Source organism: Dromaius novaehollandiae, chromosome 1, assembly GCF_036370855.1.
Source record: "Dromaius novaehollandiae isolate bDroNov1 chromosome 1, bDroNov1.hap1, whole genome shotgun sequence".
Taxonomy (NCBI): domain Eukaryota; kingdom Metazoa; phylum Chordata; class Aves; order Casuariiformes; family Dromaiidae; genus Dromaius; species Dromaius novaehollandiae.
Genome location: NC_088098.1, coordinates 9,534,113 through 9,550,442, shown reverse-complemented (window position 1 = coordinate 9,550,442; position 16,330 = coordinate 9,534,113). Strand labels below are relative to the sequence as shown.

The 16,330-nt window shown below is 38.4% G+C and overlaps 1 protein-coding gene across 9 annotated transcripts in view; it reads right to left on the bottom strand.

Moving 5' to 3' along the window:
- MAGI2 (membrane associated guanylate kinase, WW and PDZ domain containing 2) overlaps positions 1-16,330 on the bottom strand; it is a 743,930-nt gene that overhangs the window by 152,579 nt on the left and 575,021 nt on the right. For all 9 annotated transcript variants that reach the window (XM_064505113.1, XM_064505115.1, XM_064505117.1 and 6 more), the window contains exon 7: positions 5,101-5,158. In XM_064505113.1, coding sequence (XP_064361183.1) covers positions 5,101-5,158 — 58 coding nt within the window. The remainder of the gene's footprint in view (positions 1-5,100; positions 5,159-16,330) is intronic.

Genomic DNA, 16,330 nt, shown 5'->3' with positions numbered 1-16,330 from the left:
ACAGTAGATTAGCACTATATATAAAAAAAATAACATAATATATGTCACACTTTTTCTGAGGAAGGCAAAAGGATTTAGTTGGTGGCATTGAGCAACTCTGCATAATAGGATCATAGATTAGAAAAAGGGGGTTGTGCTGCAAATGTTGTTCTGGGGAAATAAATACATATGTACAACAGGGAGGTTTTCAGACATGTCACTCCTTGTTTGTTCTTATTGAGCAAATACATGTTGAGGTCTTCTGAAAATCCAATCCCTATCACTGGCTTTAATCACTTGGAGAGGCAATCTGGGAACTTTTGAAACTCTGAGATTCTAAAAAGGGTCTGATGCCTTCAATTTATACTGAAACATCCTTTTTGCAAAAACATTAAGAACTCTTCAGGTTCTTTCAGAGCAAGCGGGTGGAATTGCCATTAAAAAGTGGACTAGAGAGAAGAGATCAAGTCCTATTGGAGTATAATATACCTGAAAAGTCAGGATTTGGTGGTGACAGCTAATGCAATGAAAAGATTTCCATTCAGGCAAAAGAATATTTCTTTTATTAAGAAGATACAAAATACATTTGATAAAATCTGGAGTTGCCCCTTTATTGACAGGGCTGTAACTCTTGCAAACCTAGAAATGTGTGATGGAAGGGAGAGAAATTTTATCGGTTAGAAATAGAGGAAGATAAGACTTACATGCATTAAATGATCATAGGGTAATCATGAACTACTAGTGAGCTACTAGGAAAAAGGTAAATTTCATGCTAGTACCTGTCATGTGATGAATTTTCTTACTGACAAGCAAATATTCCTTTTGCCATTACTCAAGGCAGTGATGAAACATCATGTGAAATACTAGATAAAGTTCTGATCACTCATGACCAAGCAAAATGAATTCATTAAAAAGGTCTTCCAGATAGACCAGTGAAAGAGTGTCGTATGAGAGAAGACCAAAGGAGTTGCACTTTTTTATTCCAGCAAAATGAATGGTTATATATAATTGCATTCTATGAATATATTCAGAAGTAAATACTAGGAGATATTAGAGATGACAGGGTAGGTAAAAGAATAAACAGCTAAAATTTGGACAGGAATAAATTTAGACTTGAAATCAGAAGGCTTCTTACAAGCAGAAGTGTGAAATCCTAAAACAGCTTCCAATAGCAGTTGTTGGGTAAAATATTGAGCTGTCTTTACGCTGGCATTCCATAAGGTTAAAAACAGGATTGCAACACAGTGGGTGGAGGTAGTGGCCTCTACATAGGGATCAAGTGCTATTTTAGAGGCTCTAGAGTATCCTGCCCTGGTCTTCAGCTGCTCTTCCAGAAGAGCATGGGTTTCCCATAGTTTTTGTGCCATATTGTGCAGATGTAACGGATAACCAAGATCACACCTATGTTTAGTTCCTTGAACTACACTTCATGTCATGCTGTAGGTGCAGAGCATATCTTAGGGTCACAGCAAGCTTCTCACAGACCTATGTTACAATTTATATATGGTTCTGTGGTAAAAGAATATGATTTTAGATAATAGAGGCTCTGTCCATGGCTCATTGAACATCAATCAGCTGCCTCTCAGCAGTTTCTGGGTAGAGTTTAAGATGTGCTTTAATCTATTTAGACAGAAATGTCTCAAATAATGGACTTTCTGCCCTAGTGAGATCAGACAGGACGACTAGCAGAGGATTTTGGGTGTTGATGAAATACTAATAATTCTTAACTCCAATGTATTCCCATGTTTTTGGCTCTTTTAGGGTAGTGTGCAGTCTCTAAAGCACTGTGAGAATGCCAACAAATTCAAACAACTTCATTAAATATTTGGTCCAAAAGGAGTCAAAGAGAAGAAAATTATACATAAAATTGGTTGTTTTTATAAGTCACTCGCACTGAATTTATGACCCAAGATTGTAAATACATAACAAATGTTGAGAATTAGACAGCTCCAGTGAGACAAGAAGCAACTCTGCATCGTGCTATTTTGAGTGCTGTACAGCTCCATGGCTAAATCAGACAAATTGCTACAGATGAGTTAGAGCCTAAGTCCTTTTTTTCATTCTCACTTCTCAGTTACCAATATCTAATAAGGACAAAAAAATCTCCTGAGAGAAGTTTTTCTATTTGAGCAGTAACAGAGTATTGTCAGAAATTATAAGTAAAGCAGATAAATTTTTTCACAATAAATACCTGTATGGTCAATTTAGCTGTTCTATTAAGGAGACTGTGTCTGGAAACTGAGCTGTGTGTTGTAGTTAATCATCCTTAAAGGGGGAAATAATCTTTCGGCAATTAGAATGCTGAAAGACCCAGTGCACTTTAATAACCACATTCTCTCCCTAGCCCTGCACAGCTAAGTGCTGTTTGTTCTTAGTTTATAAATTAGGACAAAATTGCATGAAAGTTAAACCACGTATAGCAAGCACTTCTCATTTATGTCAAACACCTACACCTTACAAATGAACCTGCATAACAAGGCAAATGAAAATTTTAATAATCTCTCACACGTACATTCATGCATGATTAAAAGATTTGAAAAGAATTTAAGAATACTTTGTGATTAGTGTTTGTTAGCTTTGATAACAACTCTTTCATTTTATTTATTTTTTTAGCTTCTCTTTTGATCTGAGAGTGTTGGAGCCAAGCACGGCTGGCCTTTGTAAGGTCAGCCTGAATCTGTCTCATTGCTCATCCTTACAAACTTCCCATGGGATACAAATATTTCAGCAAGCAGAGTAGAGGCCACTCTTTCACTGACAGTTTTAAAGGCCTGCTTATAAAGTTGGATTGGACTTCGATGCGTGAAAGTTCATAACCTAACTTTTCATGATTTACCCACTTTTATGACATAATTAAGACAGCTTATTGTAATCTGATTTTATGTAGTTAAAAATGAACTCATTTGTTGAATACTTGTAATAAAAAAGGTATAACTGTCACTTTTTACAATGAAAAAATGTAAAGCAATTTTTGTTTCAGACTTATTGAGCTCAGACAGCAAATTAAAGTACAGGTATATTTTACTGGCCATAAAACTCCTTACAAACCTAGTGCTGCCAAAGTTTTAATACCAGCCTGTGAACATCTATTCCACTTCTAAAACCTCTGAGCTTACAGTAGGTTTGATATTTTTTTCCACAAATCTTATCTGTCATAGGATGCCTGAATTTGGCAATAACAGCCTTAAAATATGTAATTGCGTAGTAACATGTGGGCCAGGAGCCTTGTTTCTGTCTACCTGAGGATGGACATGAAATGGAGATAAGTACTTGTTCCTTTTCTGACCGTGTAATGGGAATGTGAGCCTCACCAGCGCCAAAATGCTTTGGGCTGTGCCGGCAATAAAGTGGGTATCAGTAAGAGATTAATGCACAGAAATTGCACAACACCTGTTACTCTCCAAAATACACTAAAAACCACTGGTGCAGAAGACACTTACTCCCACCCAGCAGCTGCACAATTGTATGCAGAGAATCTTCAGAGGGATTAACGACAAGGAGATACGTGAACTCCAACCCCTAACTACTCAGGGACATCAGAAAAGAACTCAAGCATAAGGAGAGAGGCTAATATAATGGCATTACTTGGGGATGTCAAAAACTTGCTCACCTTTTTGCTTAAGATAAATAGGACTCTAGACTGACTGACCTGCCTTGGGCCAACGAGCAAAGCAGATGGAGCTGTTGGCTCTTTCAGTTGAGGGCAGGGAACAAGCTGGGAAAAGAGAGGCAGGGCAGTTGCTACTGCATTTGGAGAATGGGACAGAAGGACTCAGCATGACAGTGGCCAAACACTGCTTCCATTTGTTTGTTTGCTTTGTAGGAGGGCTAGGGAAAGTGCATGGACATCCACAAGCTGCTGCTGTTATAGCTGTGAAGAAAAGGGAACCTTATGGATACATCTCCTAACACTCCAGAAATTAGATCTTTTCATGATCTCTCTTATCCAGCTCTACCCTGCACAAGTTCATGGCAGCATACCCTGTGGTCTGAACCTGGAAAAACAGCAGACCTAGTATCTGTACAGAATGAGCCTGCAATCAAAGTGTTGGTATGGATTCAAGAGATAAAGGTAACTAGGGAATAGTGTGATGCACAAACTAAAATTCTGTATTCTGTATACACAACTAGGGTAAATGTACTGCTCGTTGCCAAGATTTGAAATTGAGATTTTAGCTTAGGGACCGTCTTCTCCCTTCTTTAATAAATGGAACTAATGGATAGATCTTTCTCAGTACAAGTAGTTTTTCAAAGCGCGGTGTGCACAGTAACAGAGGAGTGGCTTTCCCTATCTATCTTCTGCTAAATACTCTGTGTAGTTACTAACATGAGAGCAGAGTGAGAATAAAACCTCTGAACAGGATCATAGTTTTGAATCTAGATTCACTCTGTGTAAGTCTCATTGTGTAAAGTTAAAAAGCAGTAGAGAATCATCTGATTTATTGGTTTTATACAGGATCTAGCTAAAGTAAGGTTTTGTTACTTCAGACAAATGCTTATTATTGTCCTTTGCACAGGTGAGTAAGAATGGGTACTTTCTTGTTTCATGAACAAAATAAAGTCTGAAGAAATGAAAGCAAGGATTGTGAGGTGAAAATAGAAATTTATGTTCTCTCATTTTCAGCTGTACTTTTAAGTATAAAATAAAACACAAATGCCTGAAATTTTATATGCAGGGTATAACCTGCCTTGTGATAGAAACAGTGTGAACATCTGATCTGAAGCAAGGAAGGACTATCCAGAAAAGGATCTTAACTGAGCTAAAATGATTATGCTTTGCCCTATTCATTGATTAACAAGACTTGTACCTCACTGGATATCCAAAACCTCATACAGAAAATACAACAACTTTTCTTTAATGAATATAATCTTCCTGCAAGTATCTGCTGAAATGTTACCATGAAATCAGGCCTTGAAGAAACAGAACGACTAACTGATTTGAGACACACTGAGTATATTTAGCCACATTAACTGCATTGATGACTGAGAATTCCTGGTATACCTTCAGTCTAACTGCACAAGTAATTGTACTCATGCCTTCCCAATCTAAGTACTGCAGAGAATACTAATATTAGGTTATGACATAGTAACAGCAAGTTAATATTGAACTTGGGAACTTACTCAACATAATAAGTGCCATAAATGGGATCATCAATTTTCTCCCAGCCATATGGAAGCTCTGAAAAACAAAGAGTTATCTCTCTCAGTAAATGCAGTACAGAATGCTAAGATTTCTAATAATGAAAGAGTAGATCTTTGCTGGGTGTTAAGGGAAACAACTGTATAGTGAAGTTAGATACAGTGATCAGAGCAAACGCCAAATTTTAGACAGATACCATGGCAGCCGCAACTAATAGTAACTTGAAAATTGGCATGCAAACACAGATCTCAGTCTCTAGAACAATACATTTTAGTTGCACTGCTTTATTGTTCCAACAGCTGTGCCAGCCAACAACAGTAGCATATCTTGTATGATATCACTGCCAAAGGAAGCGAGGTTATTCTATTTTTCCAAATAGGTACTCAAGCTTTAGTTGTGTTTGACTAATAAAAAGCTCTCAAGATAAAAATAAAAGTTTTAAAAAAAGTTTATATTGCTTACTCCATTTTATTTTACTCTTTGCATAAGGTGGGGAAGATAATTATAACTTATATTTCTAAATATGTACATTACTTTCTGGGGTCTTCTTTTTTTCTGCACGGAATCGTAGAAAAGTAGGTCTAAAAGGAACCAAAGGGGTTTGCCTCCTATCACTAAAGTATAATAAACATATCTAGAATGTCCCTGAGAGGTTTGTCTTATTTGTCTTACTGTGATGGCAATTCCACAGCCTCCAAAGGCATCCTGTTCTAAAGCATAGTTATATACCAGGAAAATATATCTACATATTCTCACCTAAAATTAAACCATTTTGTGCTCTCCTCTGTGGATTTGAAGAACAATTGATAATTGTCTTATTTTTGATAGCCTCATTAGCTTCACTTTCTTTTGACTACCCACTCCTTTCACCTTTTTGTGTAAGTCATCTTTTCTAAAAAAATATTGTTTCTTTTCCCTAGGATCTCTACACTGCCCTCTTGTTCATAGACTGCATATTGCAATAATGTAATACTAATAATAACACTGCGTACAAGAACTTACAGTTATTATCATTGTCAAGACACTTCCCAGCCACTAAGTAATTAATCTTCTCAACGCTTTGATGAGAAGGTTAAAATAAATCTCTGTCTATTCATTATATAGGTAGGACAGCAATGCTGCACAGATTAAAAACAAAAAATTGAGTCTACCTATGTTATAAATTTAATTTACACATTGAAACACCTGAAAATTAGGTGTCTTGCCCAGTACTTTGATCCAGACTGCCCAAGTTAGGCATCAGTACTTCTCCATGGTCAGTCAATAGAAAAAGTTAAGATGCACAAATACAATATCAGCTTACGGAGCAGGGGTTATAACCAACGTTGCTTTTTTCTAGGTGTGATTCTTCACTGCTATCATGCAAAATCAGGCTCTCCCTCTTGTTCAGTATTTCTTATGGTCCCATACACCTTGTACTCCTGGCTGTACAGTGGTACATTAATCTCTTATCATGTGGATATACAGGTTCAAACTTTCTCAAGCTACAGAAAAACTACAACCTCTATCTCACGTTTCATGGGCAAATGGTCTAACCACCAGGCTACTGTGAAAAATGGGGCACCATAACCCCCGGCTGTGCTATTAGTCACCTACCACAACTATGCTCTACTCAGCACGTGCTTGCCATGGTCAGAGCACACCCACAGGTTGAGTCCTTGGGATGGACTTGAGACACAGTGGAGAGATGCCTACCTGTTACCTGCTGCTGGAGCTTTGGCAGAAGATGAGCATCTAACTCCCCAGCCTCATGCCAGACTCCCCAGGCTGGGCACACCTGGGTGTAAGCTTGACGTAGATCACCCATGAGGCTATTAAGTTTGACGTATCTTCAAGGTGAGCAGGTGCTAGACAGCAAATTTTTTTTATTTGCTCATGGATGTAGGCTGCCTAAGCCTAATAGGCTAGGTATTAGCCTATAGACTATTACCAGCTATAATTCAGGTGTAGGCACCTATATTATATATATCAATTTAGGTAGAATTTAATTTTTCTAAATCTCCAAGTACTGAAAAAAGAGACAGCACTGGAGCCAGGAACATACCTCCTCTTCCAACACCTTTCACACTCATTGCATTGAAATTACACCAAGAAATAAAATTTTAAATACATTAGCTGCATGATCTTGAAAATCAATCTGTACATGTACAAGCATGCTTATGTACATGCACACATATATATCCATGTACATCCATCAATATGTATTTATTACTACACCACACTGAACACTTAAAAGTTATCATACCACCAACAGAACTCCATCGTTAGTTTAAGAGGCACCACAAAGGTGTGACAAGCATCTCAGCTGACACAAATAAAGGCAGTACAAACCTCAATGCCTGATGAGTTGACTTTGATGGAGGCCTTTACTCACAAAAGGATGCGCATTCACGTCACGCACAGGTGTTGAATTCTGTGCAGTTAAAGACTATGTCACAATATACAGGGAGTGGTACTGAGATTCTATGAGGACATTTGATTCTGGAATACCTTGTCTCAGAATTTTTTCCTTTGCAAACTTAGTTATACTTTTAAAGTGACTTTTTGGAGACAGTGAGAATACAGAATTAGACAGACCAGAACTAACACAGCTCATACTGAGCAATGTCATTAAACTGGCCATTAAGAAGAGCTCCTGGATGGTTTGAACTTTTTTTTTCAGTGATGATGTAAGTAGGTAATTATTGATATGTGATAAAAGGAAAACAGGAAAAGAAAGCCTGAGTAATAATAGGGAAATTAAAAAGGTAAAAAACAATGCAAGAAGCAGCTTTATCTCTGTTTGTTACATCTCCTTTAAATGCAACTAAAATAGCAAACGCTGATCTTTTTTTGAGGGAACCTGCTTAGACTGCTACTGCCTTCATGTCATGCTGCCCTTAGAAGAGGTTACTGCTCAGTTCACTCCAACACTGCAATGAAAGATACAACCCTCTGCCAAAGACTGACAGAGGCGGAACTCCAGAAATTTGTAACTTAAAGCTCAAGGATTTTCTTAATTTGACACTCAACTTTTTCCATTATTCTCAGAGTATTGTGAGCATTTAACTCTTCATGAAGTAAATCAGCACAAGTCTGCACTGTGAACTGGAACAATATTTTACGTTTTCATCAAGGTAATTTTCTTATTGTAACTTCATAGGCATAAATACATTATTTATTTAAACCAGCCACAGAATCACAGAATGCCTAGGTTGGCAGGGACCTCTGGAGATCATCTGGTCCAACCCCTCTGCTCAAGCAAGGTCAGCTTGAGCAGGTTGCCCAGGGCTGTGTCCAGCCGGGTTTTCAATATCTCCAAGCATGGCGACTCCACAACCTCTCTGGGCAAGCTGTTCCAGTGTTCCACCATGCTCGCAGTACAGAAGTTTTTTCTTATATTTAAACATAACTTTGTGTATTTCAATTTGTGCCCATTGCCTCCTGTCCTGTCGCGGCACCACTGAGAGGACTCTGGCTCCATCTTTACACCCTCCATTCAGATATTTATACGTGTTGATAAGATCCCCCGGAGCCTTCTCTTCTCCAGGCTGAACAGTCCCAGCTCTCTCAGCCGCTCCGCATATGAGAGGTGCTCCAGTCCCTTCATCATGTTTGCGGCCCTTTGCTGGACTTGCTCCAAAATGGCCATGTCTCGTACCAGGGAGCCCAGCACTGGACCCAGCGCTCCAGATGTGGCCCCACCAGTGCTGAGTAGGGGAAGGATCACCTCCCTTGACCTGCTGGCAACACTCCTGGGCTTAATGCAGCCCAGGAGGCTGTTGGCCTGCTTTGGCGCAAGGGCACATTGCTGGCTCATATGCAAGTCGTACGCATTAGAATATCCTGGTATCACTCTTTCCAGGACTTTAATAAAATCTGTAAGAGATTGACTGTAGAAAGTCCTACATAGGTTCCCACAGAATCCTGGGCATCCCGAGACGAGACTATGGGATGCAGGTTCACAAATATTCAGAAAGAAAGCTGCTGATACACACACAAATCCTATACTACCCCTACAGTAGGTTTCATTCCTAGGGCATGCATGATAAATAAGCCTCCTCTGCATAATTTGCTATAAAAAAAAATCAATGTTTTTACCTATCTATATGACATGGAATAAATATAAAGTATTTGTCTTAATATTATAGGCACATTTTATTTTAACATAATCTTGCAAGGTTTTCTTCATCTAATTAAATTCATTATACAATGTTGCTTTCATATCTGGCCATCTAAAATTACAGTCCCTTAAAGAACAAGTGAAACAGGTACCAGTAAATTTCGTGCATATTTAAAAATACACACTAAAACACACAGACACACACACACGCACAGATGCATGTGTCCCTTTCCAAAAGTGTGTTAGTTTTTTCAAACTATAGAATAAAAAAAAATAAAGTAGATGTTTTGAATTTAAAGGTATATACTATCTTTCTGTAAATATATATTCTGAAATATATGGATACAGCGGATATGTTTTGGGTTATCTAGTTATGAAAATCTGAAATAATTTGAAGATTTACTATTAACCTATTGGTCCATGTTTTCCTAAAGTAATGATGCATAACTATATTTATGAACTGGCACAACTATTGAGAATGCAAATGGCAAATCCCATTTTCTAGTGTAAAAGTCTGTAAAAATTTAATGAATTGGACATACTATGGAGAACCCATTTTAAATGCATGGATTGAACCACTAATTATCTAACATCATAAAATAGTCATGGGTTCAGAAGAAAAGAAATATAAAAATTACCTTTGAGCACCATAACAGGTATAAACTCCATGTAAGGGTATGCTCTAATTTCATTTTTTTCATTTGAGATGCAGCCTGTAAGCTATGTTTAATTAAAATTCTATGTTGACCATTAAAATGGGATTGCTAGGGCACAAAACCTAAGCTGCCTTCTGAAGTATGGAAGAAAAGGTTAGCAGAGTTTAGTTCAGTATAGAGCTTCTGTTAGGAGAATCTTCTGCTACATTTGCTTTAAGTAGCATTGTGATTATTTTTCATGGCATTAAATAGTAGCATCTATTCCATTTTTCACTATTGAACTGAAAAATTACAGGACAGAAATACTTTAATGCTTCATAAAATAGAAAGCTACGCATTTGCCAAATTAGCGATGAGGGCACTACAGTTCCTCTTTTTCGGTCCACTGTGCCTTTCATCATTAACGATGAAAGTGACTCATAAACATTTATAAAAATTGTTAGAAAACACACACCAAGGAGACTATTGTTTGCTACCATGTTTAAACTGGGAAAGAATCTATACATTATAGCATCTTCTGGTATTCATTTGGTAGCACTGGCATAATGTATATGGTATTCATGTATAATTTCTGCAACAAATGGCTTTGCAGCTACGTCTGAAATCTTCATTTGTATGAGCTAAACCATCATTCATGCCTTTACAGTTCTATTGATTACGGAAGAATTTCTCTGTATAGCCAGGAGAAAATTTAATCTCCTCTCTTTCATTTTTAATCTTCAGTATCTGACACTGCATTCCCATAGATCTCCGCACATTGTCCAGTGTAGTGCTTGTTCAGGAATATTCGTAAAATTACCATTTAAAAATCCGTAGTAGTTCAAGCAGCATTTGGCAATGCTGATACCATGAGTGGATGAAAAGGCACTGGATAATCTGTATAATGTGTATATGTGCTCCAAATCTCACATTTCATGCTTTATCCTTTACCAGAGAAGCAGCATCTAGCTAACACTGCAACAGTCATCCAAAAAAAGATAAAAAGATGCACGTTTGATGTTCAGACACTTTGCTCAGTATGTTTCTGGGTAAGCCTTTAAATGCAGAAGGAATTGCATTTCTAAGAGATAAACACCCAATCGTAATAAAGCCTCTTGTATTTTCAAAGAAGAAGAAAAGAAAGAAAGAGAGAAAGAAAGGAAAGATTAATTTGAATTCAAGCAGGTCATTTTAATAATCAATGGCAGTGCCTTCTCATCGCAGCCTGCTTACGCTAATGGTCCAGATGCTCTTATTCTGCTTTCAGAAAGCTGTTGTGTTTCAGAATGAATTTTGACCGTGCCACTTCACCTTCTCTAGGGATGGAACAAGGAGTACATTTTGGATCTTGATGTGCCAAGATGATGAAAACATATTACCAGGAGCAAGATTCATTTTTCTGAAGTTTATGTAGTATTAGCTGCATTCAGACTGGAGAGAGCCACAAAAGCCTCTAAAGGTTTCAGAACAGCAGCCGGCATTGCGTCACTACCGTACTGACTGGCTCGAAAGAAAGACGAGAGCATATTTCTTGAATTGGCTGTAGTCAAAATATTTGTGTAGTACAAAAGAGTATAATACAAGAGAGAAAAAGAACACGTAATGTCTTCTATTACTGAAAATGTTGTTGATAAGGACGTGGAAGATATTTTTGGAGAAGAACTCTGCTAGTGGAAAAGTTATCCCTATAATGCTGTCAAAGACAGTATGAGCTTGGGTCACCTGCCATGTTAACACCCAGGCACAGATTAGGAATCCTTCTCTAACCTATACATGAGAGCTCGTGAAAATATCAGATCTTCCCTTTTCAACTGTGTTTGTTTTCTACCTTCTCTTTTCTTTTTCCCTGTTCCAGATTCAGTTTTTGCCTTTCTGTGTCAGTTACCTTGTACAGAAAAGTATCATATAGGTTGGATTAAAGGTTATAAAAAACTGTGCAGTTCTGCAGTTCATTGCAGCTGTGCACTGTTCCAGTTTCTTTAAGAGACACCATCTTTGTTAATATTCATCTGCAAGGCTAAACCAGTGGAGCTCACTCCATAGCTTATATAAAATACCTCGCCTGCAAGGTATTTTGTGCGGCGAACAGATGAGCAGGGAAGGGATGCTGCCCGCAGTGCGCTGTGCTGCTGCCTCAGGAGCAGGAGAGCTGGAGATCGCCGGTGTGAACGCTCCGGTCAGAATACGCGTCCACACTGCCCGTGTGGTGTGTGAAACGGATACACAAGTTGTGCTGCTGCCATTCGAGAAAACTTCTGTTACAGGTTGCCATAGGAAAAAAAGAAGATAACATTGCTGACTGAAAGCTAATGTTTAACCTGCTATCCACATAGCAGCATGAGTTGTGGTAGGCCACCCAGCTGCATAACATCTGGGAGCACCATAAAAAACAATCAAACAAAGAAAAAAACCAGTATTTATATGCTCTAGTCAAATCTTTTACACTACCTTAACAGAAGATGGAAGGAAATAAACTAGATTTAAGAAATTAGAAGCTAAATTGTTTACTGTCTCAGTGAAAACCACCACAAAGACAAGGTGGACAACCCCACCCTTCATAGAAAAAACAACTTCAATCTTCATGACCTAGAATACCTGAAAAACTCTGGAAGTGTACCAACTCCAAGCCAAGCCACATAAGCTCATTTGTAATTAAACTCGTTCTCCAACTGCCATTCTCATACCAGCAAATTTCACACAGTCATCACTGTTTATGTTCTGTCTGTAATCACAAACCATTCACGTGCAATTTATTCTCATGAATAAAATGACGTTACGCATAATTTTCTTCTTGCACAATGGAAACAAATGTCTAAGTAACATTCAGATCTGATAAATGCATCTGCTTCCTTCTATGCAGCTTATTGTGACACATTGCATCCTTAATTATGCAGACCATAGACTACTAAATATTACTATTAATTCAGTTATACTTTCTCCCAGTATTGTTACCATCTGAAATATTGCCAAGGGTAGGGATATTTTGTAACATTAACTGTACTTGATCCTTCTGATGTGCAGACCTGTGTAACATCTATCAAGTTTTGAATTAGTACAGTGAAAAAGTACCAAATTAAACTGAATTACTGAATTATAACTATCAAAGAGGAGTTCATAAATGACTTGTTAGCTCTTAATTCAATGAAAATTAGAAAAACGCAATTAAAAAGCAGTTAGGGGAAAGACTACTCTATATGTTGAGCATTTAGTTAGATTATTGTACAAAGTCTCTGAGATGGCTCCCTTAATAAAGTCAGAATAGGTAACTTCATTCTCAACAGTTAACTGGTCAGAGTACTCTCAATGGAACTTTTCAAGAGAAAGCTTAGAGTTTATACTGAAAGATCCCAAACAGAATGTTGCTTTCAGTATATATAAAAATAATAGATTTAAGGAAAGGAGAAATACTCACTGAAAAATATTTATTATTCAAACAAACTTTTTTCATCAAATCATGTTATTCTTTTCTGTTATCCTCTATCCTTACTCCTACGTTATTTATCACAGATACTTGGTTTGTATTACAGAACATTTGTTGAGAGAGAAGCTCAAAACAACTGTTGGTCTCAGTTCCCACTGCAGCAACCTTTGCTTTGCTGGGAAAATGAGGGCTGCTAGGAAACACTTGAAAAATTCCACTTTTTAGCTACGAGTGCTCGCCTAGCAGACTGGATATAAATTTATCCAAGCTTCTGTAAAATAATTATACAGTGATGTTACTTAGCTTCCAAGAACAGTTTGAGATCATTTTCTCAACGTTGCATTAATTACGTGATACCACATTTTTGATATAACAAAGGTTGTATCTAAATGGAGTCACTGAACCCCTGGGCCTCGCAGCTCCCAGCTTTAAACTAGCTAATGTGACGACTGCTAGGAGCGAAGTCACTTCAGCACGAATTGTGGTGCCGTCCGCCAGCCTGTCAGAGCAGCTCAGCATACACCTCAGCAGTTACTCGCGCGGCATGCTGAGGAACCGCGACGGCTTTGCCAGCTGGTCCCAAGTTCAGACATGCACATAAAAGACCCTGACACAGGCACACTTATCTTCCCAACAGGAAAGGAGTCCCGAGTGCAGCAGCTCTACGCAGCGTTATCAATTTGTATTCCTGAAGTTCAGCAGATTTGCTGTATTCCGGGTACAGCCCCACTGTGGAAGATTCTGCCTTTGTAACTGATTTTATTAACAGGGCTTTTTTATGCTATATTCTTTAGACTTTGAAGAAAACAGACGTAAAAGAAACATTCTTTTTGATCTTTCGGATGTTCCAATCTTCCAATGCTTGTACTTCATTACTGACTGTATCTATTCAGCCTTGTTACAAACCAATGTTTCTGCCTAATAACTGTCTGATTTTATGAAATTAGAACTTTCTTCTTATATTTGCCTTTCAACCTCTTTATTTATTTTCTTTACTGTTAAAATGTTTAATAACATAGTTCATGAGTTTATGAAGTTATTGAATTTACTGTTATTATATAACCTAAAAGCCTTTTGTTTGGTTAGTAACCTAAAAAGCTCTATAAAAAGTATATAGCTACTAATAGTGCAGGTTAGACCTCATGGGAGGCAGCTGGATGTTGTTACTAATGCTTCCATTTTACAGACAAGCTTTAACATACTGAAGTTAGCTGTTCACCTTCTACCCTCTGGTACAACAACAAAAAGCTATTTATTCTGCAAAAAAACAAAATGACACGTATTAATCTTATTTTCAGTGCCAAACTTTAACAAAGGGGAATCAGGATTACCCTTAGCCTCTCCTCACAGGGCAAGTGCTCCTGCCTCCAACCACGTTAGTGGCCTTCCACTGAACTAGCTCCAGTGTATTGACGAGTTTATTGGGAGTCCCAAAACTGAACTCAGAATTATGGATGTGGTTTAATGAGTCAATTCTCAACCCGTATCATTGCAAGGTTTTCTTCCTTCCCAAGTTCAGGACATTGCATTTGCCCTCGTGCCTAGGTCCCTCTGAATGGCAGTCGTGCCCTCAGGTAGGTAGTCCTGCCTCAAGAATTGACCGTTCCCCCCAGTTTGAGGTCATCTGAAGACTTGACCTCATCACCTCCTTCAGATTGTTAATATAGATAGATGTCAAACAGGACAGGTTTCAGGATAAAACCCAGTGGTCCTCCACTGGTCACAAGCATCCAGCTCAAGTACAATGCTTTAACTACTACCCTGTAAGCTCCTACTACCCAACCAGTTACGTACCTAAGTAGTTTTACCTGCCCATCCAGACTGTAATGTTCTAACTCAGACACATGAATATTGCAGGACACAGTGTCAAAGGACCTGGCTAAAGTAAAGGTAAATGACAGCCACTGCTCTCTCCTTGTCCACAAACACAGTTATTTTAAGGCAAGCAGGTTGGTCAGACAGGATTTACAAAAGGTAAATCTATGCTGGCTGTTCCCAGTCACCACTTTCTCCTTCACGTGCCCAGAAACGTATTCCCAGAGGACTCGCTTCATGATTTTCCCAGAGCCTGGAGTGAGGCTGACTGATCTGTTGACTCAGGTTTTTGGCTTTTTCTGAAAATGGGTGTGACTTACTTTTCTCCAGTCATCAGGAACCTCCACTGATCTCTTTGACCTTTCAAAGATTTTAGACAAGAGCCTTGGGCAACAGTCAACTCTTCTGCACCCTTGGGTGCAGTCATGGACTTGTATGGGCCAAGTTCTCTCAAGTAATCCCAGACCTGAGCCTCATCCACTGCTGATAGTACCTCTCTTCTTGAACCCCTGCACTAAGCACAGAGGTCTGGGAGACCTTCCCAGTGAAGACTGAGGCGAAGACAGAGGCTTCCTTGAGTTGTTTAAAGAAGGCTTTGTCCACTCCCTTACCCTGATCAGGGAGTCTGTAGCAATCTCCCATCACAATGTCACCCTTACCTGCCTTTCTTCTGATCCTGACCCATAGGCTCTCCACCAGCCAGTCATCCATCCCATAGGAGAGCTCCATTCATCCAAGCTGCTCTTTCACATAGAGGGCAGACCCCCTTGTCTTCCCTGACTGTATTTCCTGGTCAAACAGGTTATTTCACCTTGTTCATGACTGCTTTTTAAAATAATCACATTAAATTTTTATTAAAAATTCAGTCAACCTTAGAAAACATTTGTTTGATGACTTCATTTGTCTCATCGGGTCTTGAGAGTCTCTAGTCAATGTTTCAAAATAAAGCACATAGCATTACGGTTTCTATTTCTTTGTTTTCCTGCCTTGTTATTACACCAAATGGTAATTATTTGATTTTATATGACAGGCCAGTGAATCAAATAGGTAGACATATTATAAAAAGAGATGAGAAAATGTAATATCCATAGCGGTAATGGAAAAAAAAAAACAGCTAAGAATTTTGTATGCTTACAGTCAACTGATTAACTGTGGGTGGTCAACAAATAACAAGTTCTCCTGCCCAGAGTGTAAGGCACAGATGCCTTACTCATTTGTGGTGAGTGGCAACAACCTCA